Source organism: Scomber japonicus, chromosome 3 (genome assembly GCF_027409825.1).
Source record: "Scomber japonicus isolate fScoJap1 chromosome 3, fScoJap1.pri, whole genome shotgun sequence".
Taxonomy (NCBI): Eukaryota; Metazoa; Chordata; class Actinopteri; order Scombriformes; family Scombridae; genus Scomber; species Scomber japonicus.
The window spans coordinates 30,999,524-31,027,502 of record NC_070580.1 but is presented as its reverse complement, the minus strand read 5'-3'; the positions used below and the strand labels follow the sequence as shown (position 1 = coordinate 31,027,502).

At 43.1% G+C, this 27,979-nt stretch overlaps 2 protein-coding genes across 5 annotated transcripts in view; one reads left to right on the top strand and one right to left on the bottom strand.

Annotated features, from left to right (window-relative positions):
* The window catches only part of tasora (transcription activation suppressor a), a 29,871-nt gene extending 15,962 nt beyond the window's left edge, over positions 1-13,909 (top strand). Inside the window, exons 14-28 of the mRNA XM_053315589.1 lie at positions 103-302; positions 904-1,191; positions 1,320-1,509; positions 2,533-2,658; positions 2,950-3,104; positions 3,650-3,839; positions 4,170-4,766; positions 5,478-6,946; positions 7,960-8,082; positions 9,270-9,429; positions 9,633-9,741; positions 10,127-10,305; positions 10,438-10,587; positions 11,133-11,958; positions 13,223-13,909. Of these exons, the coding sequence (XP_053171564.1) occupies positions 103-302; positions 904-1,191; positions 1,320-1,509; positions 2,533-2,658; positions 2,950-3,104; positions 3,650-3,839; positions 4,170-4,766; positions 5,478-6,946; positions 7,960-8,082; positions 9,270-9,429; positions 9,633-9,741; positions 10,127-10,305; positions 10,438-10,587; positions 11,133-11,958; positions 13,223-13,772 (5,312 nt within the window). The 3' untranslated portion in view covers positions 13,773-13,909. The remainder of the gene's footprint in view (positions 1-102; positions 303-903; positions 1,192-1,319; positions 1,510-2,532; positions 2,659-2,949; positions 3,105-3,649; positions 3,840-4,169; positions 4,767-5,477; positions 6,947-7,959; positions 8,083-9,269; positions 9,430-9,632; positions 9,742-10,126; positions 10,306-10,437; positions 10,588-11,132; positions 11,959-13,222) is intronic.
* A 3,052-nt stretch (positions 13,910-16,961) lies between these two features.
* On the bottom strand, positions 16,962-27,740 carry ccdc66 (coiled-coil domain containing 66). Of its 4 annotated transcripts, none has more exons than XM_053316164.1 (21): positions 27,622-27,740; positions 26,350-26,408; positions 25,845-25,867; positions 25,129-25,383; positions 24,783-25,032; positions 24,517-24,667; positions 23,889-23,983; positions 23,006-23,061; positions 22,656-22,748; positions 22,265-22,399; positions 21,925-22,163; positions 21,627-21,711; positions 21,376-21,534; positions 20,910-20,988; positions 20,621-20,701; positions 20,269-20,500; positions 19,185-19,395; positions 18,909-18,961; positions 18,057-18,220; positions 17,482-17,612; positions 16,962-17,239 (listed from the first exon to the last, which is right to left on the bottom strand). In XM_053316164.1, exons 1-21 carry the CDS (start codon positions 27,630-27,632, stop codon positions 17,138-17,140), a joined length of 2,664 nt encoding a protein of 887 aa, XP_053172139.1. In that variant the 5' UTR covers positions 27,633-27,740; the 3' UTR covers positions 16,962-17,137. The 4 variants fall into 4 exon arrangements, with proteins under 4 accessions (XP_053172139.1, XP_053172141.1, XP_053172140.1 ...); XM_053316166.1 differs by having other exon boundaries at positions 17,482-17,609; XM_053316165.1 differs by having other exon boundaries at positions 20,269-20,497.
* Between the last annotated feature and the right edge of the window lie 239 nt (positions 27,741-27,979).

The window sequence follows — 27,979 nt, the reverse complement described above, 5'->3', positions numbered from 1 at the left end:
TGGAATCATAACTAAACAACACATCAGTACAAACTGAAGCTAAGACTTGAAAATAATCACTTTAATGTAAATACGGATGTTTGTTATTTTCCTATTTCGTAGCATCAAGGTGTGCCTCCTCCTCCTCTCATGATGCAACAGAGTCGTCGATGTCTGGCAGCACGGTGATGCCGCGTCTGAACCAGTTCATCCCAGCACTGCATCATGCCCTGGTGAAGGCCCGGGCCAACCCCCCTCCTGAGCTGTCCGCCGGTGTTGAGCGCCAGGCACGGGAGTACCTCATCGGCCAGAGCGACGGCAAGGTGCGTGGGAACAGTTCAGGTGTCGGGGACAAAGTTCAGACTAAAGGCCAGTTAATTGGGGACAGGTCGTCCAATATGGGGACAAAAGTCTGGGTCAGTGGTTAATATTAGGGTTAGGTAAGTAGTCGTAGTGGAGATAACTGGCCCCCGCCCCTCGCACATACATCAGACTTAGATTGCAAATTAGGAACAGAGTTGGTGAGCTAAAAGTAGCAAGTAGTAGTAAGATATTAAATCTTTTTCTTAATTTCTCCAGTACCAAGAGCAGAACTGGCAACATCAGAACTTATCAATACCACAGTCTAGTCTTTTATAATTTAGCCCCGGGGCTCGATTTAAATACTGGGCTTTGGTACCTATCCCTAATTAGCAGTAGAGTCCCTAAAATGGGTTTTTAGATGCCCTGTAATACATTTGTGATAGAGGAACCTGTGATTTCTGAGGTCACAGCATGTAGAGAAAAAATTAATACAATCACATAAACGAGTAGAAAAGCATTTCTTTGTCAGGTTGTGTGTATTTAGTCAGTGTAGATTCTACATTTCCTCATTAAATCGTTCCTCATAACTTAAAAGCTCATCTTTTTGTATCTGCTCTCCAGGTCCGACAGTATCCCATGGGCGAGTACGACTCTAAACAGGATGAGGACGGGCAGCTGTTTCCTGCTCCCAAACATCACCGTGTGAACATGGACGGCTACCTGCACTCCTACCTGTACAGCCCCGCCCTCTACCTGCTGTCAGTGGCCCGGGCCAGGCAGATGGTGGAGGTGCAGTGCGGCCCCAAGGAGCCACAGGAGGTGAAGCCCAGGAGGAGCAGTGGAGGCCAGAAAGAGGCGATGGGGAACGAAGCAACCAGCAACACCAGAGACAGACCAACCAAGGAGAAAGTAAAAAACACAAAGACTATTTTTTTGACCAGTATTGTGCACTGAAGAGTGTGTGATTTTATTTTTGTCATGATGACCCCATGTTGGGTCCCCTCGTGAACTCAAATTGTTTGTTGTTTGTCCCTCAGATGCAGCAGCTGCTAGACCTCATTTTAACCTGTAAGAGGAATGCGGAGAATGAGGTTAAACGAGAGGAAGGAAGAGACGGAGGGTTGAAAGTACCTGGGAGGAAGAGGAAGCTGGAACAGGAGACAGCAGAGAGAGCGCTGAAGTTCCTGAAGGCGTCGCAGGAACCCAGAGGAAGTGAACAGATAGCAGGTGAGGTGACAAAGAATCAGCCCACAGCCTGAAGATGAAAAACAAAACTCTGACAGCGAACATAGCAAAGACAGAGATAAAATGTCATCAAACTAGTTGCCTATGCCAAAAATAACTTTATTATGAAAACACAAACACTGAAAAAGAAATCCTGTCACCGTCATCTCCTACTGATAGCAACGGACTCCACCAAAGGGAGGTTCATGGCTGTGTTTTTAATCCATTTTAGAGGCAACTGCCTTCCTTTTTGTTTTTTTTGCCAATCGAGTGGCAGGTGAAGGACTGGTGAGGTGTTGAGTGATCCTTGACTACAGAACTGAGCTTTTTTTTTGGATGTTAAATGTACTCTGAGATGTCAGGAACAAACACACCCTACCTTAACGACTGTCTGGCAAGCCTCTGTTGACTCCGATTCATGTATTTATTTAAGCCTGTTATCAGGAAACCGATCTTCACACAACAGGTGGAATAACGTTCACCTATCAGGAACACACAAGGCTTTATAATGGGGTCATAATAAGCTGCGTTCTCGTTTCTTCTCTAAATAACTAATTCTTGTCAAAATCAGTCCAACAAAACATATCTCAAGAAACTGAGACACCCTAAAGTCTTCTCACCATGACCACCGGACACTCCCATGATTTACATAACAGCTGATCTGACAATGACTCAGCGGTTTCACATGTACATTACAGTAATTCTTACCACAGACATGGATCTGTACAATCTGAAATTTGATCAGATCAGATGTTTTTAATTTTCTGGTAGATGTAGGAAAGAAGTCTTTTTGAGAATGTGTGTGACAGCCCAGGATTTTAGATTAGAAGGATTTCAATTAGAAGTATTTTCAACTTGAGCAAACGCAACAATGGACTCATGTTTTTTTAATTGACTTGCTTTGCCTCTGAAGTTTGTTTTTGCTTTGCTTTCAGTCTTAATACACATTATTAGGTGCTCATCTTACAATCAGTGGTCAGTGTGTTGTTTTGTGACATTTGTTTTCTGTGTTTTTTTTTCACCTAGTTGAGGGAAGCCAAGTCCCCGCCCCTCCTGGCTCTCTTGAGTCTGTGATTGGCTCAGTAGGGTTGAAGGACACTGACCTAAGAGACGGCTCTGAGCTTGCTACCCAACTTCTCAACCTGCTGACAGGTGACTAAAGACGGCCTGCTAGACAACATACACCAATTACTACAGAATAACACATGTGGAGTCTATTAAGCCAGTGTTATATAGTTTTCTTTGTTTGTCTCTGGCACCAATTCAGTGAAAGCCACCTCATCTTATTCAGATTGTCATGCATGAACTCATGTTGCATCAAAACACTAGAAGACGATCGTAGGACATCATGAAATCATGGATTGTAAAAACAACAACTGCTTATCACTGTTTTCACAACACTGTTAACATCAACATAACCAACGTTTCTCTACCTGCTGACAGGCCTCAACCAGGCTGCCACGGGAACCGCCAGTCAGAGCCCTTCTGAGGTGCAAGAGGAAAGCCAGAGGGAATCCTGTCCATTTGATAGGCTGGCCACCAAACTGGGCCTCCCCACCAACTGTGACATTGACCTGAGGAAGCAGGAGGAGCTGGAGGTAACTGAGGGTTGAAGTACATGTTGGGTATTTTAGCTTTATGGTGTCTTTTCCTCAAATCATTGTATAGACACATGCTAAGAACACCTACTTGTGGTGTGGTTGTCACCTTTCTATCTGTGTACTTCCGTTTCCCTTGACCTATATCACCTGTACTTTATATACAGCACAGTGTGAAAATGAAGCCAGCAGGAACTAAGATGCTGCACACATATGCAGTGAAAGTATGATCACACATTTGAGAACTGACGAGGTGACGCTTTGACGTGTCAGTGCTATTTTTTAACACTAATGTTCTCACTAGAACCTGCAATTTTTCACAGCCATTGTGTGTAATTGATGATGATTGTTCGGGGTTACTTGGCAACTGAAGCAGTGAATGAGACTATAAAGATTTCTAACTCTATTGAAGAAAAAAACAAACAGTGTCACCGTTTTGGAATGAAAATGTATAACTCTAGATTGTCTTTCTTTGAATTTTGATTTTATTTTTTTATTTGATCACTGGAGAGACAAAGGCATATTCTTTTTGTGTGTGTTTCTAGGAGCAGACGGCTGGCAGCGTCAGTAGTTTGGAGGGATTCAGTCCCGGCTCCCACAGCGGGGAGATGATGAATCACCACGGAGCAGCAGGTAGAGGGGGAGGAGGAGGAGGAGGGCTGGGGAGGAGAACAGGAGGATTTCAAGAGGAGGAAGAACAGTGGGTGATCCCGTGGGTCCTCATCCCCATTACAGGTTTGTCTGCCGACCTGATTTTTCAAAATTTTAATCGGCACAAAAACAATGCCACAGACTCACTTAACATATGTAATATATATTTCCTTATGTTGACTTAGAGCAACTGGAGTTATTTGCTATATTTGCATACAGACTATGGAAGCATGGTTCAGCGTTGATTACATAGGAAAATTTAAAGGGAAACACACCAACTGCCATAATCCTAGATACATTAACAGTTTACATTTACATTTACTACATGCATTATTTAGCACACTACTAGTGGCTTGCAGTGCTGGATATAAAGCAGCAGATCCTCACCAGGTTAACTCTGATCTCTGTCTGCAGGTCTGTGTTCGAAGAGGTACACCCAGAGAGACCGAAACATCCCTCAGGACCCCCGCTTCCACCACCTCGCCACGGCAACAGCCATTACCACAACAACCAAACCCCCCAGGAAGAGCCCCACCCCGTCTCCTGTGCCCAGCCCTCCTCCCTCCCCGTCTCTGTGCCCCTCACCTGACCCCAGCCCTCCCCCTTCACCCTCCCAGTGCCCGTCCCCGGAGCCCAGCCCTCCCCCATCCCCGTCTCAGTGTCCGTCCCCGGAGCCCAGTCCTCCCCCGTCTCCTTCCCAGTGCCCATCTCCACAGCCCAGCCCTCCCCTCTCTCCCTCCCAGTGCCCATCTCCACAGCCAAGCCCTCCCACCTCTCCCTCCCAGTGCCCATCTCCACAGCCCAGCCCTCACCCTTCTCCCTCCCAGTGCCCCTCTCCACAGCCCAGCCATCACCCTCCTCCTTCCCTGTGCCCCTCGGTTCAGCTCAGTCCTCCCCCTTCCCCATCCCGGTGTCAGTCCCCAGAGTCTAATGAGCTCATGCCATTTAACAAGGATCGCAGTCGTGCTAACGAGGAGCGATTAGCTCCCACAGCCTCCAGGGAGTTTGCAGGTAATCTCAGCCTCACTGAGTTGCTCTCAGGATCAGCCTGCTGCACCTATTTATGTTTTACACTGTAACACCACCTACAGTTTTTCAGTTGATTGCCACTAATGTGATATTTGTTATTTCAGTTTCTATCTCAAAATTTTAAATTGGGACCAAGTTTATTTCCTGTCACAGTGTTTACCAAGCCAATGGCAGTCAGACTTGGTTTGGTGTCACATCTGTCAGCTTTGTTTTGGCAAATCTTAGGATTATTTTGCATTTGAACACGAGTTTCAGAAGTCTTACAGTCTGTCATATATTTGCATTGTTGTTCACCTCGACCCTCCCTTCTCCAAACACATTCAGTACCTCAACCTCAGCTCCAAGTGTGTCGTCCCATCGTCAGATTTTGAGTTAGAAACTAAAATAGCAAATGCAACAAAGGCTGCAGTTATGTGGCATGTATCAAATACACGTATATTGTAGTTAGTACTCCTGTCAGTACCCTTGACCATGTCACTACAAAAAGTGCTTCATTCTTCTTATGTCTTCTTCTGTTGTCATCAGCGGCTATTTATTCTTTTAATTCATCATCTGTGTGTATGTACTTCAATTGGAAATCCTTTCACTCCACCTATTTTTTAAGATAGGCCTTGACCAAAGTAGTCAGGAGTCTTTAGTCAATATGCTTCACATGTAATATGTTACCAGTCTAACAACATCTGTCTCATACAGGAATATCAAAGGACAGAGAAGAGAAACCTCAAGGGAAAGAAAAGAAAAATGGGGAACCATCCATTTCTGCATCCAACCAGCCATTTATCCCTCTAGTTTCAGAGAGGAGGACAAGCTGCTTACCATCACTCACTGAGCGAGAGGTGGAGGATGCAGACAAAAGGGAAATGGGGAAAGTGAAGGACACACAGACAAAACTTTTGGGAGAGCGAAAAGAAATGCAGCTAGTTGAAAAAGTGTGTAAACGAGGGGAAGATGAGGTCAAAGAGGGAAAGCAGGATGAAATGGAGGTGGTGGACATGATATGTGATGAATCTAGTGATAAGGAGCAAAAGGGAGACTCAAAGGAACTGGTAGGTGGCTCTTCGTTTTCTCCCTCCACCTCCTCACCTTCCGCTCGTCCTCTCAGAAATATCGACAGCATTGTGGACAAACATCTGGGGGACTTTTCCTCTGAGTTACAGCTGCTGCTGCAGGCGGAGAGCGTATACTACAGCTGCCCACAATCCCCACACTCCACTTCAAACACAGAGACCTCCGCCCCTAAACACACATTCCCAAACACCTCAATATCGCAATTTTCACAGTATGTGTCATTCTACCACACCTGTCCGCCGGTGCAGGACTACGTGAGCTCACTACAGGACAGCATTGACTGCATGATGACAGAGTTTGATGACAGCTGGCAGAGCAGCAAGCGTGACACCAGCCGGACTGAGACTGACGCCACGTTGGCCAACAAAGTGAGCGCTTTTGTGGCCAGCATCCGAGCAGGCAATCCTAAAACAGGCAGCGATGATGAGGCTTCTGCTCCCTGCGGTGAACTGACGGCTGCCGGTGCCGGTGATTCAGTTAGTGTAACTCCTGCACTCTCGAAAGGAGGTGAAATGTGGCGGCCGGATTCAATCACCAAACAGGTTCCTGATGCTGCAAACAACAGGAATCCCCCAACTTCTAATGTCACTTTATCTGTTCCTACCTCGGCATCTGGTTGTAGCCAAGAACCTGCCAACACTGCCGTCCTCCATCCTCCCCCTAACAAGTCTCACTGGAAACCGCAGCAAAGCCATAGCACCTTAGAGAGCAACAGGACAGTCTCTCACAACGTTAGAGAAACACAAGATAACAGCACGGCCTTGGCTGTACATATTCCCGGTGGAATAGAAGCTGGAAGTAGCCTCGCAGGTGCAAAACGCGAGGTGACTATTCCAGGTTTGTGTAGTGTTTCTAAACCCTCCGCAGAATCTTCACCCCCCTCTGAGCGCGTCTCCAGCCCAGCCTCTGGGCCACTCACCAGGCCCGGCACGAGCCCCGCTCCCCCGGCCGCAGATCTCAGCTCCCTGATCAGCCAGCTGCAGCCAGAGGTGTTCAACAGCCTGGTGGAGATCATCAAAGACGTCAAGAGAAACTCGCTGCAGTTCTACCTCCACAGCACCGAGCCAGAAGACCAGGTGTATGAAGACGTCAGGGTAACCACACGGGCGATATGGCTCACATTTAATTTACTAACCCATTAAGTCATTAAGTCATTAAATGTAGATGAGCCTGTAGATTCCTAAATACATGCAGTGATTTCTACAGTTAATCCTTTATCAACAGTGTTAGGACAGTAATAGTAATAGTAATACAACAGTAATAGGTGCAGCAGTGTTAGGACAGTGATTTAAGAAGATATTGAAAAATATGACAAACCCTAGAAAAAGAAAAAGAAAACAAAAAGCTAGACTATGACTACAGCATAAAATAATTGCTTTAAAATGATTAAAAGAACATACAGTAAATGAATAAACATAGACATCAATTACAGAAGTTAAACAGAATGTAACAACATTAGTCAACACTTGATTGTGATGGCAGAGATTCACAAAGACTGGTAGATGTTTTTTAGCACTTCCCAAGTTACATCACCATCTTAATTAAGAAAGAAGGTGCAGTGCTGGTGTTGATGTGAAAATGAAAATGTGCTGTCTGTACTCTCACAGAGCTTTTGTTAGTGTGAGGATGATTTGTGATGATCCTGGATTATTTTAATGATGAGATGAGACAAGGATCTTCTTAAATGCACGTTTAATACGAGCTCAGGTCAAACCATTTCATGTCATGGACAAACAGGAAAAGGGGCAGTTTGTGTAGTATTCCTGGCATGACGGCTATTTTCCATCACGGGATGACTTCCACAAAATATGATCTGGGGCCTCTCCAAAAGTATTTTTATCTTAACTTGTTGGCGCCCTCTCCATCAAGTTTAGAGACCTTTGACCTCGGGCCTCTCTGAGTGATGAGCACACTGTAAGCCATCTCTCTCATCAAAGTCAGGGGTTAAAATCTCAATCTCTTTATCAACATTAATCATGCTGAAGCTAATCATTTACTTGTATTAACAGATCAATTAGGGCATCAGTCATGCTCTAATTGATGTATAATTGTATTTCTGTGTAGTTTACATACTGTGTGTGTGTGTGTGTGTACTGTTGTGTTGTAGGAATACCTCTTGAAGCAGGGCAACGTCGAGCAGAGTCCTGTGTCCTTTATGAACCAAGAGAACTCTGACAACAAGCTGCTGGTCGTCATTAAGAACAAGGACATAGCTGGACACATACACAAGGTTAATGATCACTTTAACAACTACTTCTGTTTCTTTCCATCCCGACTAAAGTGGCAGTAAACAAAGGGGAAGCGCCTTTCCACACTTTGTGCAGTTTTCACCTGAACAAAGTCTCCTTTCATGACTACAGTTTATTTGCCATCTCGGGTCCTCGGGTTGCCAGGTGTTCAAATCGTGTGTAGCAGTCAGGTCAAGGGAGCAGCCACTCCAAAAAACTCAACTAATGATTCTGTTTGGTTAATTTGGTTTAATACACTTCAGGAGTGGAGCTGACCCCCTCCAGCAGCAGAGTGGGAACGAAGCTCTGCCAGATGTGTGTTCTGACTAATTAACCTGAGCCGCTCTGAGACTGGCATAAATCAGTCATGTCTGTAAATGTGCTGGAGCCCCCGAGGCACTGAGATCAGCTCTGTGTCTGCACCAGTAGAGGAATGAGAGCAAATGGTATCACAGCACCTCCCAGTGTATATGGCTGTGTGTGCAGTTCTCAGAGGCATGAGTCAGAATACACAACCTGACAGTAGTGCTGAACCGATTAGTCAACTATTTTGATCTTGGAGCGTCCTGGTGGTCAAGTGGTTGGAGCGCATGCCACATAATCTCAGCATCCCTGGTTCGAATCTGGCCAGGCACATATGCTGCAGGTCATTCCTCCCTCTCTCTCTCTCTCTCTCTCTCTCTCTCACTCACTCTCACTCTCACTCTCACTGTCTGCCTGTCTGTGTAAATAAAGACCAAAATCAATCTAAAAATAAAATTAATTTGATAATTTAATCTTATGAAGTTGTTTTTCAAGCAAAACAACCCTTTCACTTGTCTTATTTAATAGTAGATTGATCATTTTGGGGTTTAACTGTATAAAAAGCAATTTAAAGATGCTGCTTTGGGTTATTGGATATTGCAACAAGCATTTTTCACTGTTTCATATTACAAACAAAATGATTTGTCAATTAATCAATAAAATAATGACCGCTGGGAGTCAGGACATGATAGCGAGACTTACATCTTATATGACTTTGTTCATATAGATCATAATCTGTGTGTGAGGAGACGCTTCCAGTTTGTTCGACTATTAGAAAGAATTCATTGAACTATAATTACAGTCTGACTGACTTTATTTTTCATGCTGGACAAATGATGAAAGCAGACTAACTGTAGGTGGGTTTGTGTTTTTGTGTACACATCAGATCCCTGGTCTGATGTCTCTGAAGCGACACTCGTCCGTGGTGTTTGTGGGGATCGACACTCTGGACGACATCAGGAACAACAGTTACAACGAGCTGTTTGTTTCTGGAGGCTGCATCGTTTCTGACGAGTTGCTCCTCAATCCGGACTTCATCAGTCCCGGTAGGTTAAGGATCAGAAACCAACAGCAGCATCCAGCAAAATGTTTCCTAAGTTAATAGTGGAACATTACTTTCACTAAGACAAACAAATATTGTGGTAATATTTGCATCTGTTTTTTGTAAATCATGAGTGAAACGCATTACTGGTAGTGAACTCACATCGTGTGTTTATTTCACCTGAATTGATGAGATGTTGTTCTGCAGATCGACTGGCTTCACTGCTGATGTTCCTGGAAAAACACAGCTCTCTAGACAGTGTTTGGAGATGGAGAGTTCACTGCAAAACACACAAGAAATTAAAAGAACAAGCCAGGTACTAATTCCACGGCTGCACTGTATAATGGCAGACACTACAGCATGACAGACACAAGATGGGACTGGAACTGGATGGATTTACAGCTTTTTTAACCCTCATAAACCAAAGCTGGCTGCTTGATTTTCACTCCTTTGACTTAAAGGCTTGCAGCAGTCATTGCATGTCATAACTTTTGGCGTTTCACACATTATTCTCAAACTAAGTTAGATGACTCAAAAATGCCTTCATGTGGTTCTGCACTTGTCCTGCATGTTTGTTAAATTGCCTGTTTGCATGTTTTAAACACAGGAAGCGGAGTAAATCCATACAGTAAGACACAGGAAAGTCTTTTTAATGTGTGTGTGTGTGTGTGTGTGTGTGTGTGTGTGTGTTGGGTTGCCAGGTTCAGGAGAGATGCAGCGAACCTACTGGACATACTGTCAGTCTATCAGAAGCGGCAGGTTGTTGAGTTCCTCCCATATCATCACTGCGACATGATCAACCGTCAGTCACCTGACCTGGACTGTCTTATCGAGCTCCAGGCCCGATACACACAGTACCGACACACAATCTTCCTGACCGGTGCGTGCGTGTGTCAGCGCTGGCCCTCCTGGCTTCTTTATCAATACCAGTGATTCATTGATTATCTGATTAGCTGCTGAGGTTTGATTTACCACCTGAACTGAAGTATTGAAGTTTTTTTATTTTACTCAGATCATCATTTTGAGAAGTTCCCTGCCTACTCCAGTAGCGGTATCATCGTGGCCAGTATCGAAGACATTCTGCACAACTTCACCAAACTGGTCGGTTATCACGATATCAAGGACAAGCAGCCAATCATAGACAACCTGATTGCACCCAAAGGTCAGTTGTTGCAGGTTGGAAGTAAAAAAACCCCAGCAAAGAAAATTTAAATGATGCTTAAACTATATAAGCTTTGACCTTCACAAGACTGAGCATGTTGATTTGATCTGGTAATCAGCAAAGTTTTATATTTAGTAAAGGAAGTGAGTCTTCCTGTTATTTACAAGGTAGATAAAAAGTCATTCAACTGTGCCGCCAATGCTGTGTACCACCTGGAACTGTGGTTCAGAGCGACACTTTAAAACTTCAATACTTATTATGAAGCTGGATCAAATACGCTTGTTGGCATGAAATCAAAGTGGAGTTAAAGAGATGCATTTACCAGATTTCAAGCCTCTGTAGCAAAAGGCTTTGTAGAAAATGTTTCCCATACATGCAAAAGTACTGCCCGACATCTGCAAACATCTGGAAAATTGGTGCAGTTTTCCTTTGAAGATGATGGTCTACTAAAAGGATATTTCATAACACTTTATTATTCTGTTTAGTCAGAAAACGATGGGAACCTGTGCCTCAGTGTTTTACTCAGTGCTCTCTTCTGTCTTCAGGTGTCGTTAAACAGCGGAGTGAAGGTGACTGTGTGTCAGGCTCTGAGCGTTCTCCGTCTATCTTCCCAGAACACATCCACCCGCTCTCCTCTGGTGAACAAGCACAACATCTTCTCCAACAGCCTGGCTCTAGCCTCCCCCATCCCCCCCATCTATCTGACCAGCTAGTCCCAGAAGCTTCCTGTAAAGAGGGAATGCCAAACCATTCAGACACAGACCTCGAAATGCTGCAAATGGCCATCTCACAGTTACGGGCTGAACGTCAGGCGCAGCAGCAACAGCTACAGAAGCGATTAGATGCCCAGGCAGATTTCAGCGTTAACTCCTGCAAAAGCTTCCTTTCCGGTCCTGTTCGTACGGATGGAGGTCAGTTTCCTCCTTCAGCTCAGGGTGTTCTCAGTGATTCAGTCCAGATCAACCCTGGAAGGAAAGCAGTGGCGGCCACTCTGGAGTTAATTCACTCCAAACTGCAGACGGAGCAAGGTGAGGAGCAAAGGAGGGAGCACAGAGATGGTCTCCCGCCCACAGAGGGAGAGAAGAAGGGAGGAGAGGCTGGAGGTCAGACAGGTGATACTCCAGTGAGAGTGGTGGGGTCATCGGGCGGAAACCAGGCTCCCAGTAATAGTGACATATCCAGCTCCGTCCGTCCGTCCACCACTTCATCCAATCAAAACACAGCTGCAGGACCAAGTGGCCAGACAGACTCGACCAGTTACGAGAGAGAAAAAGCAGATCAGCGAGGGGACTCTGCATTACCCAAAGCAGCTAAAGATGGTGCCATGTCCTCCAGTACCACCTCCTGTCCTCTAGAGGGTGACATATCAAGGTTAGTAAATTGCATGATTTGATTGAAGACAAACTTTGATTTCTGCTCTTTATCTACACTTTAGTGTGAGATGCACATACGTGGACGCTCACCCTAACATGTCATGAACTGACTGCCAACTAAAGTGCACAAGGCCCTTAAGACACCCTGGGAAAAAGGGTTAGAATATAGTTAGACAAACAGAAAATAACTGTGCCACAGATAGGATAATGAGTCAATGTGTACTCAGCAAGAGACTCAAACAAACCCCTTATACACCACATCCAATCACAGGCGTCACATCACATCACGTCAATGTCAGTGCTGATGTGGCTGGTCCTTTTTAAATGATGAATGATTTGTGAATACCCTAAAATAAATGGGACACATTTCAAAATAAGCAAGCTCCAAGAAAATAGGTATCCAGCCTATTTGGTTCATGCCATACAAACCCGAGACCACTGGGGCAGCAGAACGAGCAATAAGGACTACCCAGGAATGGAAACTTAAAATTTGACCCAATGATTAGGAAACCCTGTTGGGATTGGTTACCATGCACAGCCAAGTCCAGCCACACAAACTGGTAGAACTCCACCCAGAGCCACAAACCCCTCTTCCTCCTGTGCTTCAGGCAGGAGATACAGATTGGGTAACTCTGAGGAACACGAAATCCCACAAAGATGCTTTTTCAACCCAAATTAAATGGCAATGGAAATCCCATCCCAGAAGGAGAGGCCTAACCCTAATCCCAAGGATTATCAGAGAGAGGGAAGGACCACTATGTGACCCTTGCTCTGAAAATCTGAAATTGGGGCATATTGATATAATATAAGATAGGTATAGAGAGAGAGAAGCTCACAGAGAATAGTTATGAGCCAGGAAACTGTACAGTATAGCTGTGTGAATGGGTGTGAAATGAATGTTAGCAGGTTGGTACCCTGCGTGGTAGTTTCTGTCGTCAGTGTGTGATGGTGTGTGAATGGGCGAATGTGACATCTAGTGTAAAAGCTCTTTGAGTGGTCAAAAAGACTTGAAAAGTGCTTCACAAGTACAGTCCATTTACCATTTATCCTGCTTGAATACACAGTAAAGAGTGATAGTGTGGCCTTCCTACGGTCTTCCATCATAAATAAGTAAAAAAGAAGATTAAAACAGAGTGCAGGCTTTGGTTTTAGTCAGTACTAACTCACTTGGTACCAAAAAGCAGGTTTAATACCCAGTTCTCCGTCACCACTGTCATGATGATGATGATGATGATGAATCTCCTCTTGTTTCCTCCCCATAGAGACAAACAGTCAGGCCAGGAACCGCCAGTAAGGGGAGAAGGATCGACACCTGGTTACGGAGGTACGGTAGCTTCCAGGAGCGCCCAGGTAAAAGGAAGTATCACCATGGTAACAGACCAAAAAGACAACCCAAATCAACCCGCTCAGCCGGGACTCCAACCGATCCAACAGCCTCAACATCTGCAGCAACTGAGCCAACAGCAGCAGCCAAACGAGCAGACCCGCCAGAGTGCGTCGTATCCGCTACCGCCACTTTACACCCCGCAGTGGTTGGGCGACGGCCTGCTGCACCGCCCCCACCTACCCTTCCCACCCCCGCCCATGCCACGGCCCTTGGCTCCCATCGGCGGAGCGCGGGGCATCCTGGGGACGCCACCTGCCTGGTCGGGCGGCCTGGGTCCTCGGGGTGCCGCGCTGGTTTGGGGATTTCAACGGACCGGTAGAGACGTCACTGGTTCTGCTCTGCTGGGGGGCTACCACACCCCCGCAGGTCAGAGCAGCCATAGACACAGAGGAGGGGGGCAAAGAGGAGGTTTTAATGGGATGTAGAAGGACACAGATTTACCTACACACCTCCTGATCCGCCCAGGGAGCAGGTCCAAGAGGAGTAACCCGGTCTCGATCTAGTCATATGAAGAAGTGGAAATGCACTAGACTGAAGGAAGGAGTGTCCACACTGCATGCAGCTCTCTTTTTTTTTTTTTTTTTTTTAATTTAGGATTACTAAATCGGGGGGGTCAAGTCTAGCCCTGATCCATGACTGTCGGAGTCACCATCCAGGGGCGATCGAACGTGCGCCTTAACCACCAGAACAGCAGACGACCTCTCAATGACTTCTAGGTTGAGTTGAAGTCCGGTTTACATCGTTTACTTTGACAGACGTGCCAGAAGAAGCAAGACTGAGTTTAAAAAAAATGGTTTGATTGTTTAAAACCGAAGAGTTTATACTTTTTAAATATTCGGCTTGTACCTCATTTAATGAACCCGATCCCGTCATCTGAGAGCCGGAGATCCAGGACTGTGATGCGCTGTATACGACCTTCCTGGATCAGGGTCAGGCGATGTTCCCATTGGAGCTGAAAAACAACCAATTTGATAAGTAGTCGATTAACAGAGAATCAATTATTCGTTTGAGACATTTTTTTATTGCAAAAAAAGAAAAGAAAGAAAAAAAGGCCAAAAATCTTCAGTTTTTCTACTTGTGAAAATCTGCTGTTTTTTTTCTTCTTTGTTGTATATGTGATTAGTAAACTGTATTTATCCGTTTTTTTTTGTTTTGTTTTTTTTAGACGAGCCTGGTTTTCACTGTTTTATGACATTCCATAAACTAATAAAAGGAAAAGAAATGAATCCATAATGAAAATATAATTGTTGGTTACAGCTCTAGTTCCCAGCCACGACTTCAGAGACAACAGCAATAGAAAAAAATTAAAATTAAAAAAAGGCACAGTCGACACCTGCCTGCGTACAATCAGCTGCTGTAGTGTTTCCCCTACAAGCTAACGAGTTAACTACCTGTTGAAACCACTACCTGTTCATCTGCTACGAAGAACACCGAAGGGAAAAAAGGCCATATCTCACTTTTCGGACATGTGCCAAGTTTTCTTTCATAGTAACTAAGCTTTATTTAATCTCACTCACACACATTAAACTGTACAAATACATATATTTAATTTCTTTTAAAAAGCGCTTTCCTTTGCTCTGCCTTTGTTCTCATGACTTGTTTATTTTCCCTTCGTGACACATTTACTCCTATTGGGATTTCTCGCTGTGCACTTCTAAGTAAAAGCATTATTGGCTAAACTGTTAAACGCCCCTCGTTGACTCCACGTGTTCTTGAACGCACCACCATGACAAACAGATTGTTGTTGTTTGAACACCGAGATCTCGTTACCTTGGTGACGGATAAACCTGTGATGATATTTCTACAGCACGGAAACTTGAACCATTTTCTTCTTCTTTTTTGCATCATGGAAGAGAGACTGAGACTCACCTGTGATCTAAAAGTGGAAATGATGGAAGAACTTAAAAAGTGGGAGACATAAAAAAGAAAAAGAAAAAACTAAAGGAATAAGACGGACAGACTGCCTTACACGTCTTCCAGTGGACACTCCTCATGTCTTGTAAAAACTATTTTTTGTACTGAATGTTTCGGTTTGTTGCCATGGGAACTATTGGTGTTCACGTTGCTGTTTTATGTAGGAAGTGACTGTAAGAGGTTTTAACTTAAAAAAATCATTTTTTATGTTTTTTTTTTACATCAGAAGTTTTGTTTTCTTTTTTGTTTTTTTTTATTAAAACTTGCCTGCGTAAACAGCTGCTTGGCCTCCAGAGTTTGTTGAGCTCAGATAGAGTCGCTAACAGAATGGGAAGTCTTCAGTGGTCCGCTTCCGGTTCCGAGGGCTGGGCCGATATGCTTTTGTGCCGATTCAATTCTCTAACGATTTTTGGGTCCTGATTCGATTCAAATTGCGATTCTGATTAAACAAGTATTGCGATTTTTATATTTCAATTATTGTGATTTTCTTTCCTTAAACAAGAACAGGTTAATTCATTTATTCATGTATTTATAAAAGCTTAAACCAGATTTCCCTGTTAATGTATTCTCATCACTCAACATTTATTTCATGAATGATACATTTCTTGAGTTTTAAAATTCAACACATTAAATTTCATTTGGGGGAGAGAAATTCAAGAGTCAGGGGTCTCAATGCACTCCACATTATTTATTACATCTGCAATAAATAAAAATACACTAATACAATTAAACCAGAAAAAAACAACAACACAGAAATGAACCCAAACTCAGAACATGTAACTCCTCTGCCAGCAGGAAGCTAAAGAAACGGAAAGAAAACATTTAAAAAGTCTTGATTTAAATTGTACTTCTCTGCAGGAAGGATGAAAAAGTGCTTTAAAAACAATGTTAAAATACAAACTGCTCATTAAAAGAGTCTCACTCGTATCAATTCAGTCTGAGCAGAACAAATCATGTTTCTTTAATCACACCCGGTGGATGAAAAACAGAAAAACCAGCGGGGAGGGGGGGGTGGGGGGTGGTCTAAATGACGTGAGGTAGGACTGAAGGAGCAGATGAATTAAAGTCGATGTTTGTAGTGAAACATTTAAAATCTCAGGTGTTTGTGTCTCATTTAAACTGAAGCTCAATGATGAAAACCAAAATGAGTAAAGAGTAGTGTAAACCATATGTAAGACTGAAAGCAAATCAAATTTAATCAAGGTTGCTATGACGACATTCATACTGTTACTGCCGATCATATTTCATCCTTATTAACTGCAGGATGATGATTTACTGACATCAATACATCAGACTGTCAGTAACTTTAACCCTCCTGTTGTCCTCAGGTCAAGGAAGGAAGGAAGGGAGGGAGGAAAAAAGGGAAGGAAGGAAGGAAAGGAGTAAGGAGGAAAAGAGGAAGGAAGGAAGGAAAGAAGGGAAGGAAGGAGGGAGGGAGGAAGGAAAGGAGGAAGGAAAGGAGGGAGGGAAGGGAGGAAAAATTAAAGAAAGAGGGAAGAAGGAAGGAAAGGTCAATTTGACCCGTGATGACGACAGGAAGGTTAATTCATCTTTTTATATGTAGTTGAAAAGTAGTTTGGTTTTCAAATTAAAAGCAGCAGCCATGACGACACACATCCAAACCCGGTGAACGTCAGCTATTAAAGGTTCTCACTGAGCTGTGATTTAGTGTATGAATGTAAAGATGTGGTTGGCTAGGATCTGGGACATTACAATATCCTGTACTGCTACGGTCTGCTTTATGATCTCCAGGTGAGTTGAGAACGCTCCCGTTGAGGTGAACTCGTCCGTGTCATTACACACACACACACGCACACGCACACGCACACACACACACACACGGAGCAGCCAGGTGTGAAATTTCAGTCGCCAGAGGTCACATATGGTGCGTTGTCGAGGGCGACCGGAGCTTGTTGTCATGGCGCTTCAGTCGAGGGTTCAGATCCGTCTCCAGCTCCCTCTGCTTCTGTAGTAAACCCTGAAAACACACACACACATATTTATACTTGTGAGGACACTTATTTTAACCATGCAGGTAGAGGTTAAATGAAAATAACCCATCCAGCTGCATTATGGAAAATGTAGTATAAAGTGTTTTTGGAGGTTAGATTTAGATTTACTGACTTTAAACCACATTTAATGTTATACTCTGTGTGTCTATGTCTCTCTGTGTGTGTGTGTGTGTGTGTGTGTGTGTGTGTGTGTGTGTGTGTGTGTTACCTGCCGTAGTTGGGCCAGTCCTCTGAGGATCTCCTGCTGTCGGTGTGTGTGTGAGTTTCGGAGCAGCTCCGGGTGGAGGAGGGGGTCTCGATGTGATGGAGGAGGAGGAGACGCTGATCTCTGAGGAGCTACTGACCGGGAGAAGAAAATAAACTTTATTTATATGCAGCAGACATTACAAAGTGATTACAAGGAGCCTAAATGACAAGATGTTAGTATTATTTTATTATTGGTTCTAACATCTGTTGTGTGACTGTCCTGGAAGAGTAATCCCTCATCTGTTTCTCTTCTTGTTCTCCCTCGTTTCCTCCTGACTCAAAGGATCGAGGCTGTTATATGAGGCTTTCTGAGGCAGATTTGTTATTTTTGGTAATATTAGAGTGATAAAAGAAAGACTAACAAACACTAAAATCTGTCTGACTCAATCTAAACACTTAAAACATCTCAAATATCCATGAAATCAGAACGTGTGTGACTATATTTGTCCACTTCTTTACCCCACGACACTCCATTTTTTTGTACTTGAGTAAAAGTTTTGACCAAAGTAGGAAAAGTAATATCTGAGTGTGTGAGACCTGTGGGAATGTGAGGGGGGGGTGTGTCTGCCGGCTCCAGCGGGTTCAGGTTGAAGACTTCGTCGGTCCGGACGTAAGGAACGAACTCTAGCGGAGGAGGAGAGGTGGAGGCCTGCTGGCTCTGCACAGTGTGTCTGACAGCAGGGACAGGAGGAGAGCGCCCCCTGGAGGACACAACGAGATTAAAAACAGCTGCTGATAACTGGACAGATGTTTTATAACTCCTTTCCTTCCTAGTTTTAAAGATTAGATTAAAACTGTTCTTGTCGGTTCTGTTTGACTCTTTAAATTAATTAAAGTCTGACTGATGCTGATATTGATAAAGTAACAATACTGAGCAGGATATAAGAGAAAAATCTGATTATCTTCAATTTTTGACATAAAAACAGAACATGTAGTAACATTTTTTGAATCAAATCCTTTAAATTATTTTTTTAAAAGAGCAAATTAAACATATATTTGTCATTTCTCTTCTCATATTTGACCTTATCATAACCCTAACCCTATTCAACCAACAAGAAGTCCTTCAGAGTCTCCTTAAGACTGAAGCACAAGAGTAAGCGCCACACCTCTTATATCTGCTGCTACTCCCCATTTGTAAAAGGAACATCAAAATAAGATAATGATATAACCTAAACAGGCTTTGGGGATTTAAATAATGAAAAGGCTCGGGGAAAGCTCGGGGAATAAGCTACTCCACACCAGCGTCAGCATGAGAAGATAACTTCCTAATCAGAGCTGAGTTTGATAATTACATTCTCACCTCTAATCATGTCCAGAAGTTACAGACTCAGCAGAGACTTATGAATCCTGAAAGAGATGTTTAACAAAAAAAAAAAAAGAAAGTCTCACCTTTCTGTGTATGCGGCTGTAGAGACGCTCTGTCCTCTGGAAACACTCTCCACCTGGAACAGAAAACATTTAACATCCAAACACAGCTGGCACAGACAGAAAATGAGAAACTTCTAATGGTCAGAAAGTTAAAAGTAAAAGCAAAAAAAGTAGAGTATCACCAGAGTGAAATTAAACTTTCACTCTTGGGTTACTTTACTTTTTTTTTTTTTAGACCTTTTTTCTAAATTAAGACAAAAGTTTTGTTTTCAGAATTCAGTATGAAAGTCTTCCTACCCTCCTGGCCGAACTGGTTCTGGTCTGTGAGGGGTTGGAGCAGAGACGAGGCTCCTGGTTCTGAGGAGCAGGAGGAGGGTCCGTTCGGGGCAGACGGGTCTTCTCCTGCAGGGCGAGGAGCTCAGCCTGCCTCTTTAGTCGATTCTCCTGCCTGTTCCTCTGCAGAGCGGCCGGGTAACGCTCCGAGGCTGGGACGAAGCGACGGCTGGGCCTGAAGGAAGAGAGAGCAGGGATCAGACTAAATACTGGTGTCATGGGTCTGAGCTGAGAGACTGTGGTCTTTATTCTTTAAGACAATACGAAGCTCAGGAGAGAGGACTAAGATTTCTTTGAGCCTGAGAGGGCTGAATAAGAACCAGATTTTAACACTTTTTTTGTGTTCAAATGTTTTTCTATTCATGGGTCACAAAATAAAACAAAAGGAATCTGCACACCTGAGTGTTTGCAGGTGCGTCAGAGGAACATACAATAAAAAAATGAAAGAAGCTCCTGCACAATGTCTCACTTGCAACGTTTCTCTCTCTCTGACCTTCATCAGGCATTCAGCTTCATGAAATAAACAGCAGTGAGCGAGACAGTGCTTTTCTTTTTTTGATTTATGGTTCACAAAAAGGTTTTGTTTTTTTTAAAGAAGGGAGCAACAGAAATAAATTAACCTTTTAACATCATAAACTGCCATGAAACAAACCCTACACCTTGGATTTTTGGGGGGAGTGGAGACTTGCACTATATTTTTGACTCAGACTTCATTCTACCAATGCTGTGAGGCCTTCACAATATTAAAGAAACACAGAAAATCAGCTTTGCAAATATTTAAGAGGAAGGAAACTGATTCAACAGAATTGTTAGATCTTGCGGATGCAGTCAACATAGACATATATTTTGCTTGTTTAAAAACTCCACTGGGCCTTGTTAATAAGATACTTATTTGTTTCTTTTCTTGGCCATAGGTGGTGATAATAAATACAGAAGAACCAGACTCGTGTGTCTTCTTGTTAATGAGAGAAAGTTGCTTTTGTAACTCTTGTCCACATTGTGTCTGAATGTAAAAAGCTCTGATGACATTATTACAGCGATCATTTACCTCTGTGTGTTCCACTCAGGCCTCCTCTTCTCTCTCCTGGCAAATGCCTCATATGGGTCTCCTCCTCCTTCTCCTCCTCCTCTTCCTCTTCCTCCTCCTGCGGCTGGCCGACAGATGTTCTCCTTGCCTGTCCTTCCAGCTCGGTTCCTGTTGTTCGGAGGAGCAGCAGGCAGAGAAGGAGGCGGCTGGTTCTGTGCAGAGACTTCAGGAATCTGAAGAGGAGCAGCTTCTTCTACACAGAGAGAGAGAGTGACACATATAGTATTTTTATATATTTAAAATGTGTTTAAAATGTGTTCCTCATATGCTGCTGTTCTGTGTATGGTAGCAGTAGTAGTGATGGTTCAGTTACCTGTCTGTACAGCAGTGTCTTTTAATGGGAAGACTGGACTGCTGACCTTCTCCTCAACACACTCAGTCTGTCTGGAAACTGCTACACACACAAAATTTAATTTAATCTCTGCAGAGAAATTCTTTGTAAAGGCAGATGCAATTTCTCAATGAGCTTCAGGACAAAATCACTGACTTAATTGTAGTTTATCTTTTGAATTGCAGCCAAAATCACAGCTCTATTATAAAAATGTCCTGTGGCTTAAGGCTGATTTTGGGGACTTTTTTTTTTTTTTTTTTTTTTTTTTTACCTCGGGGCTCCTGCGGCTCCTGCAGATTTCCATAATCATGACCTTCGTTTGGCTCCTCTGCCTCAAGGCTCGGCTCCTCCTGGATGTCAAATACACACAAACACTACATTAATATAACTGCAGCAAAATTAACACTTTCAGTTTTATCTCAGTGAGAACATTTTGGCTGGTTTTGAAGGTCAAGATTTTGCTTTCAGGTTCAGTATAGAATTAGATTTAATTGAACGGCCCGACTGAAAGGTTGCAGCACGAGCCACATAACTACAGCCTCCCTGGTTTGAGACCCTTGCTGCATGTCATACCCCCCCTCTCTTTCTCTCCGTTTGCTTTCCCGTCTGTGTCTCCATTTTCAACCCTCCATTAAAATGCAAAAATATCCCCAAAACTTAAAAAAATAAAAAATATAGACAGACATGTGTGTGTGTGTGTGTGTGTGTCTGTGTGTGTGTGTGTGTTGTTCACAGACCTTCTGCTTCTCCCTCAGTGTGTCCAGCTCGTACTGTCTCTGCAGCATCTCCCTCTCCAGTGCCACTCTCCTCTCCTCCTCCTCCTCTTCCTCTCTCCTCCTTGCCTCCTCTTGCTCCCTCTGCCGCCGCCGCTCCTCCACCTGGGCCTCGATCGCTCGCTGGCGGAGGAGAGACAGTGAAGTATTTTAAAAGCTGACCAATAAAATATGAATGGACTTCTCGTCTTTTTCCTCTTTCCTCCTCTTCTTACCTGCTGCTCCAGCTGCTTGAGCCTCCTCCTCTCTCTCTCCTCGATCTGGACGGGGTCGAGCAGGGCGGTCATGGTTCTCAGATAGCTGACGAAAGGCAGGGAAACGAAAAATAACATTTACTCTTATGCAGTAAATACAGACAGCTGACAAATTAAAGGAAAAACCTAAACATTTTTTTTTGGGGGGGGGGGGTTTACACACACATCCACATACTGTTGAATTTTTTTTTTCAGACCTTTAAATAAATCTATTCACAAACTTTCGACCCTCCTTCTGGTCTTCTCCTCTCCCTCCTACCTGGTTTTGGTCGGGTGTCCGCTGGTCGTGTCTATGCTGGCTCCTCCGATGCTCTCCGCTCCACAGCTGCTCGTAGCCTCCCAGACCAGCGACAGGCTGGAGGAGGGCTCCCACTCCCCCCGCTCAGAGTCACAGTGAGGAGCTGCAGGAGGAGCTGAAGGAGCTGCAGTCTGGACCGGAAGAGGTGGTCTCCTCTGCAGAGAGTCGAAGTGCGTGGCCCAGAGCTCGTGGTCCTCCGTCTGCAGAGAAAGCCGATCATCACGTGAACACAGAACTCAGGAGAACACCAACGTGAATCAATTAAAACACCTGTGTGGTTTCTACTGTGTCTCTACTGTACCTGGTTCTGCAGAACTTTCTCTCGTCTCCTGCGTTCAGTCATCTCGTCTCTCTGTCGGTCCAGCTCCTCCAGCCAGCGTCTCCTCTGCTCCTCTTTCTTCCCCACACTCAGCACCTCCTCCATAGGAGTGAACTCCTGCACCGACAAACACAACACAGTTCAGAGTTCTGGATAAATCTTTTTAAAATAAATCTTTGTTTTTGTCATATTTTTGGTTTTTGTTGTTGTCAGATGTGTTTATTCAATGCCAAATGTATGGAGCACACTGTGTGACACCTATGATTTTACTCCTAAAATCTTTGGTTGAAGATCAGGGGGAGAAGGAAGAAGAGGAGGAGGAGAAGGAGGAAAGGCTGCTCAGTGTGACAAAGATTTGTATGAACAGGTTTACCCCAAGTCTGAGGCTGGATCTGATGGCTGCAGGCTGCTCTCTGTGGCTCAATGAGCTCCGAACTGATAACACACTTTCTGCGTCCTCCTCAGCCTGAAACACACAGTTAAGTGACATTTCTCAACACGATTCAACCACATTCAGGGAAACGCACCTCCTAAAAATTGTAAAATGTCGTCTTTTTCATGTCAGTGCTAAATTTGGATTAATAGCTACTGTATAAGGATGAAGCAATGATCTCCACACTTCAGTATGTGCAACAGTTTGTTATCAGAGCTGTTATGTTGTTGATCTCATTCTCACAGCCATGAAAACAACCAACAGTTCAAAGGTGAAAATACTCGACATACCTGCAGTCTGCCAGGAGCTGAACGCTGCTGCTGCTGCTTCAGAGCCACCTGCTCATCTAACACACACACAAGATTTCATTTGTCAGAAGTACTTCATTAAATCGCTGCGTCCAAATGTTACTTTCGAATATCAACTGAATCTTCTTTTTGATTGATTAATCATTTAGGGTATAAATGTCATTAATTATAGCAGTTAGCCCAACTATATCCAGCTGATATTAAACTAGTCCTGACTCCTTCATCAGAGAGAGAGAATATATTTGTGGGATTATACATTTGGAAGAAGGTGTGAGTCTTTATAATCTGTTCAACATGTTTTTGTGAGAGCCTGGAGACTCATTATTCAACATCAAAAATTAAAAGCCGTTAATTAAATAAAATAGTTTGTAGGCCATCAAATGATTATTTCTGGCCACTTGGAGTCAAACAAAGTTCTTCCCAAGCTGGAAATACACCTCTGGCATACTATCACTGTACAAAGTTGTATAAGTATAAATCAAACATGTTAGCAAAGTTTCAAATCCAGCAGACACAGAGCACCATTATCACCCCATTGGAGTCATGCTTGTGTCCATCTGGTGGATATAAGTGCAATATTCACTCTCCTTTTAGCTCTGATTCAGTCTCTTCCAACTTCTAAGAAAAACATAGATCTCTGTAGCGACTACATGCTCCAATTTATAACTTTGTCTGTTTGCCCTTTAGTGCAGGACGGTTTATCAGAGCTGATTTACTGAAAACAAAGAGACTGAATCATAAATGTGCCATAAAAACGAAACTATGTGTGTAGAGCTGCAGAGTTGGAGAATTGCAGAGAATTTTCTGTGGGTTAGGCTAAAAAAGTATGAATTACTAAGGTATTAAAATTATAGTGTGCGTTTACTTAGTTCTCTCCTCCACTGAGCCTTCTTGGCGTCCACGGCAGCTCTGCTCTCCGACTGTCGCTCCTCCAGCCAGCTGAGCATACATCCAGACGACCTGAACAACAGCAGTAACAGTATTCTGCTTTTAACCAACATTTTAGAAATAAAGAGTTTTTAAAAACGACTTTGCTTTTTGCACAAAGAGAACACAAAAAAACACCAAAGCATTAACAGCTAAAAGCATAAATAAAGAAGCACAGTTTGGGGTAATGGATAAAAAAATAAAGTGCAAATTCAGTGTCATGTAATCAAAGCTTGTTGAGCAGCTGAATACTGTGTGGGACAAAGGATGTGATGTTTCTTTTAGTCTGCATCATGGACATGTTATACTTTCACTCTTAGAACCAAATGTGTAAACTGTGCAACTAAATATAATAATTTGTGTAATTTTGCATTTAAGATCAAAACAAAGCTGATTTTGCTTCTAAAGATGTCAAAACTCCACCCAAAACACATTAGCCTCACACTAAAGTTCTTCTTCATCCTCTTCAAAGTGTTGCTGCAGTTTTAATCTCATCATAAATTCTTTCTTTATCCAGACTCCAGAGGAAACACACATCTTGTGAAACTGCCTGCTGAGCTCCTCACCTGTTGTCTTTATCCTGTGAGGTTCCAGCTCTATCAGTTACTCCTCCTCCCTTCTTCATTTCTCCTCCTCCTCCTCCTCCATCATCCTCCTTTATCTCTCCTCCTCCTCGATCATTGACCAAAGAGACAGATTTTGAGTCTGCTTCATTTCCTGACAGAGAAAAAGACATGAAGCTGCATATTATATTGACAAGGAGAGAAAGATTACTGTCTAATGTCCACTTCTCTCTGTGCTGCAGTCCTTCTCAATACTAACTCTCACTCACTCTCAGTCCCCTGTGTCCTGTGGTCCTCTGGTGGGTTTTGGCCATTGCTAGAGGTCTGGACGGTGTTGAGGATGCGCTGCAGCTGCTCACTAGTCAGACACACCACGCTTTCCTTCAGCCCTGCGTCCCCATTGGCCAGCGTGTCCTTTAGTCGCGCCTTTCCACCACCTCGAGTCTGAAGCTGTCCTTTTTTCCCAGCAGCTCTCTGGGATCCAACAGTGGAGCTCTGCTGGTGTCTGTCTGACTTCACCTTCATCACACACACACACACAAACACACAGACGTGATGCCAGGAACAGTCAAGAGTAAAAAACTAATAAATGACATACAGCAGGGTTAGATTTACCTTGGGTTCAGCTTTAGCGTCGCCCTCTGCTGTGTGATGCTCCCGTGTTTTGGATACTGTCAGTGAGGTGCTTATTCCCCCATCAGCAGTGGCGCTGGAGGTAAAGGAAGGTGCTGCTGCTGCTCCTCCTGCCTTGACCCGAGTGTGTCTGTGCTTCCCTGCCTTCTGCCTGGCTGGACGCTCCACCTGCACTTCCTCCACACAGGACGGCTGCCTGGGGCTCAGGATGTTAGCCGCTCTGGGCCTGAGGGTCAGCTGCTGTGTGTGTTAAATTAAAATGATATCAGATAAAACTGTAAGAGATAACAAAAAGATAGTGTATGAATTTTCCTATTGGGTTTTTTTTTGCTATTAGAAAGATAAACTTTTGCCTTCCCAAAATAATGGATACTGTGATAGCAACAGATTAATGTCAGTGATTTTGAAACAATAACTATCACATATAGCTGGAAGGTTCAGGTGTTTACACACTTTTGGACATACAGTGCACATCTAGGTTACTGTCACATTGCAGCATATTGAGTATCTGTTCCATGTTAAGCTTTACTAATTTCCTGGAAACACAATTACTGAGCTGTTTCCTAAAATTTCTAATAAGACATTGATTTACAGCGAGGAAGTGTGGTTTCTGCAGAGCAGGTTATATTTTCTATTCTTGTGTTTCAAAATGTAGAAATGCAGACTAATCATGATCAGACTTTAAGGAAGATTCTTACCTTTACTGGATTCTTCTCAACACCTGCTGTGGAGGAGAGACGTAACAGTGAACAGCCATGAATATGTTACATGATACGTGTCAGAGAGAAATAAAGCGATCCAGAAAACATGTGAAGACTGGCTTAATCTAACAAAAAGTGTAGAAACTTTATAACAAGTGATTTTACCCAACCTGTGTCTATGAGCGCTGGATCCTAAAATCTATTATTAATCAACTAAAAAACAGACTATCCTTGATAAAGAAAAGCTTTGTAAAATAACAATATGTGCAGTGTGTATTTAATGAGTGAGAAAATGTTTTTTCAAAAACAAAAAAAAATGTCATTTGAAGATAAAGTGTCATTGCAAAATACAAAGCAGCACACTAATGTCAAAATTGCTCATTAATAATCGTCCAAAGTAGTCGAAATACAGTAATGTAACTGACAGGACCTGATGTAAAGAGCAGGTCTGTGAGTGAACTTTCCCTGGACTGATAAAGGTTAAAAAGCTGAAGCCTCTCACCATGACTGAGTACAATCAACTTGGGTTTTCCATTTTCAAGTTCAAACAGCAGGCCGTCCCTGTTCACAAAGACACAACATATCTGAGTGAACAACACAAACATAACGAGAGCAAAGTAGAAGTCATTTTAATTTATGTGCAGAGATACAACAGTAAATATTGGATCAGGTTGCCAGGTGATTTATAGTACATATTGTCACATGGTGCAGGTGCAACACATCAAACTCAAACACTGAGTAACCACAGACAATATTGGTCTATTTCATATAATTTTGCTCTGCTTGGTTAAAGTGATGCTTTAATTAAATTAACAGGAACTATTTTCATACCTGTAACTTAGTGTCATGTTTTATTTCATTGAAGTATCTCTGTGTTTTACTTCACTCCAATTATATTAAAAGGACAGGTTCATATTTTTTTAAAGTGTGTCTTAAAACAACAGTCAGGTCTCCACCCTGAAAGAGGTTTTCCTCACTGTAATCATTCCTCCTGATCACACTGACTATGAAAAAGATCTCCTTTAAATGTGCTTTAAATGGAAGTGATGGGGGCCAAATCCACAGTGTATCCAAACAATCATGTAAGCTTAAATGAGGCAAGTGGATATCTGCCACATTTACAGTCTTATTAGCATCAAATTCCCTCTTCGTGTAGAGCTGTGGTGGAGGTATAGTAACAAAAACAGGCACTTTGGCACTAAAACGACTGTAACATTGAAAGATATCTACTTGATGTGACTCATTTGGACATCTGAAGCTTTATATTAGCTTCGGATAAACTTTTAACTAATTTTTTGACAGCAGGAGGACTGTGGATGTTGTCCTCACAGAAGGAGGGCTGTAGATAATGCTCTTAACATTACTATAAGTGCATTATCCACAGAGTCCCCATTATGAAGGGATCTTCAAATGGTCAGCATGAACAGGAGGAATTGTTATGGCAAGGAAAAACATGTGTCAATGTTGATTTTGGCACTTAACTATTGTTTTAAATCAGACTAGAAAAATCATTAACATGTCCTTTAATGTTTACAACTTAGTTTCACTGATTTTACAACGAAAAGCAAAAATGTGCACCAAAGGTAACATGTTCTTATTATTGCTGCGCATACTAGGTCATATAAGTTACACTATATAACTATACTATGTAGTTTGCTCATTCAGATAACGCTGCATAATGATTGTAATCTATAATCTTTGTGCATTTGACTGCGACACATATCGTCAACGTGTTAGCCTAGCGAGCTAATGTTACTGAAGAAAACAGACTCACCCGAGATTCATGCCGACAGAGACTTGTTTATTTACCGGCTTCTTTACCGGCAACCTTATGAAAACCCACTACTGTTAATAAATCATTTATAATAGGAAGGAAAACGCCTTTTGTCCCCCTCTGCCTGCAGCTCACGCCAGTTCCTAGCTGGTAAATTGTGTATGTTGGTTGCTGTCAACGACCAAGAATGTCTTCGCTGATTGGCTGATTCTCTCTCCACGCGACACTAACAACCAATCAGATGTCTTCATTTGAAAGTTTACGTTAGATGATGGTGCGTTTAAAGTCACTGGGAATTTATTTAAAAGAGTTGGAGATGTAAGCCAAAATATAACGATTACTTGTTACAGTTTGATGC

Coding starts and splice junctions, on each gene's coding strand:
- ccdc66 (XM_053316164.1), bottom strand. Junction 25,384..25,844: donor TTGAGAAGAATCCAGTAAAG/GTAAGAATCTTC, acceptor CACACACAGCAG/CTGACCCTCAGGCCCAGAGC. Junction 20,702..20,909: donor GGAGCCGCAGGAGCCCCGAG/GTAAAAAAAAAA, acceptor TTGTGTGTGTAG/CAGTTTCCAGACAGACTGAG.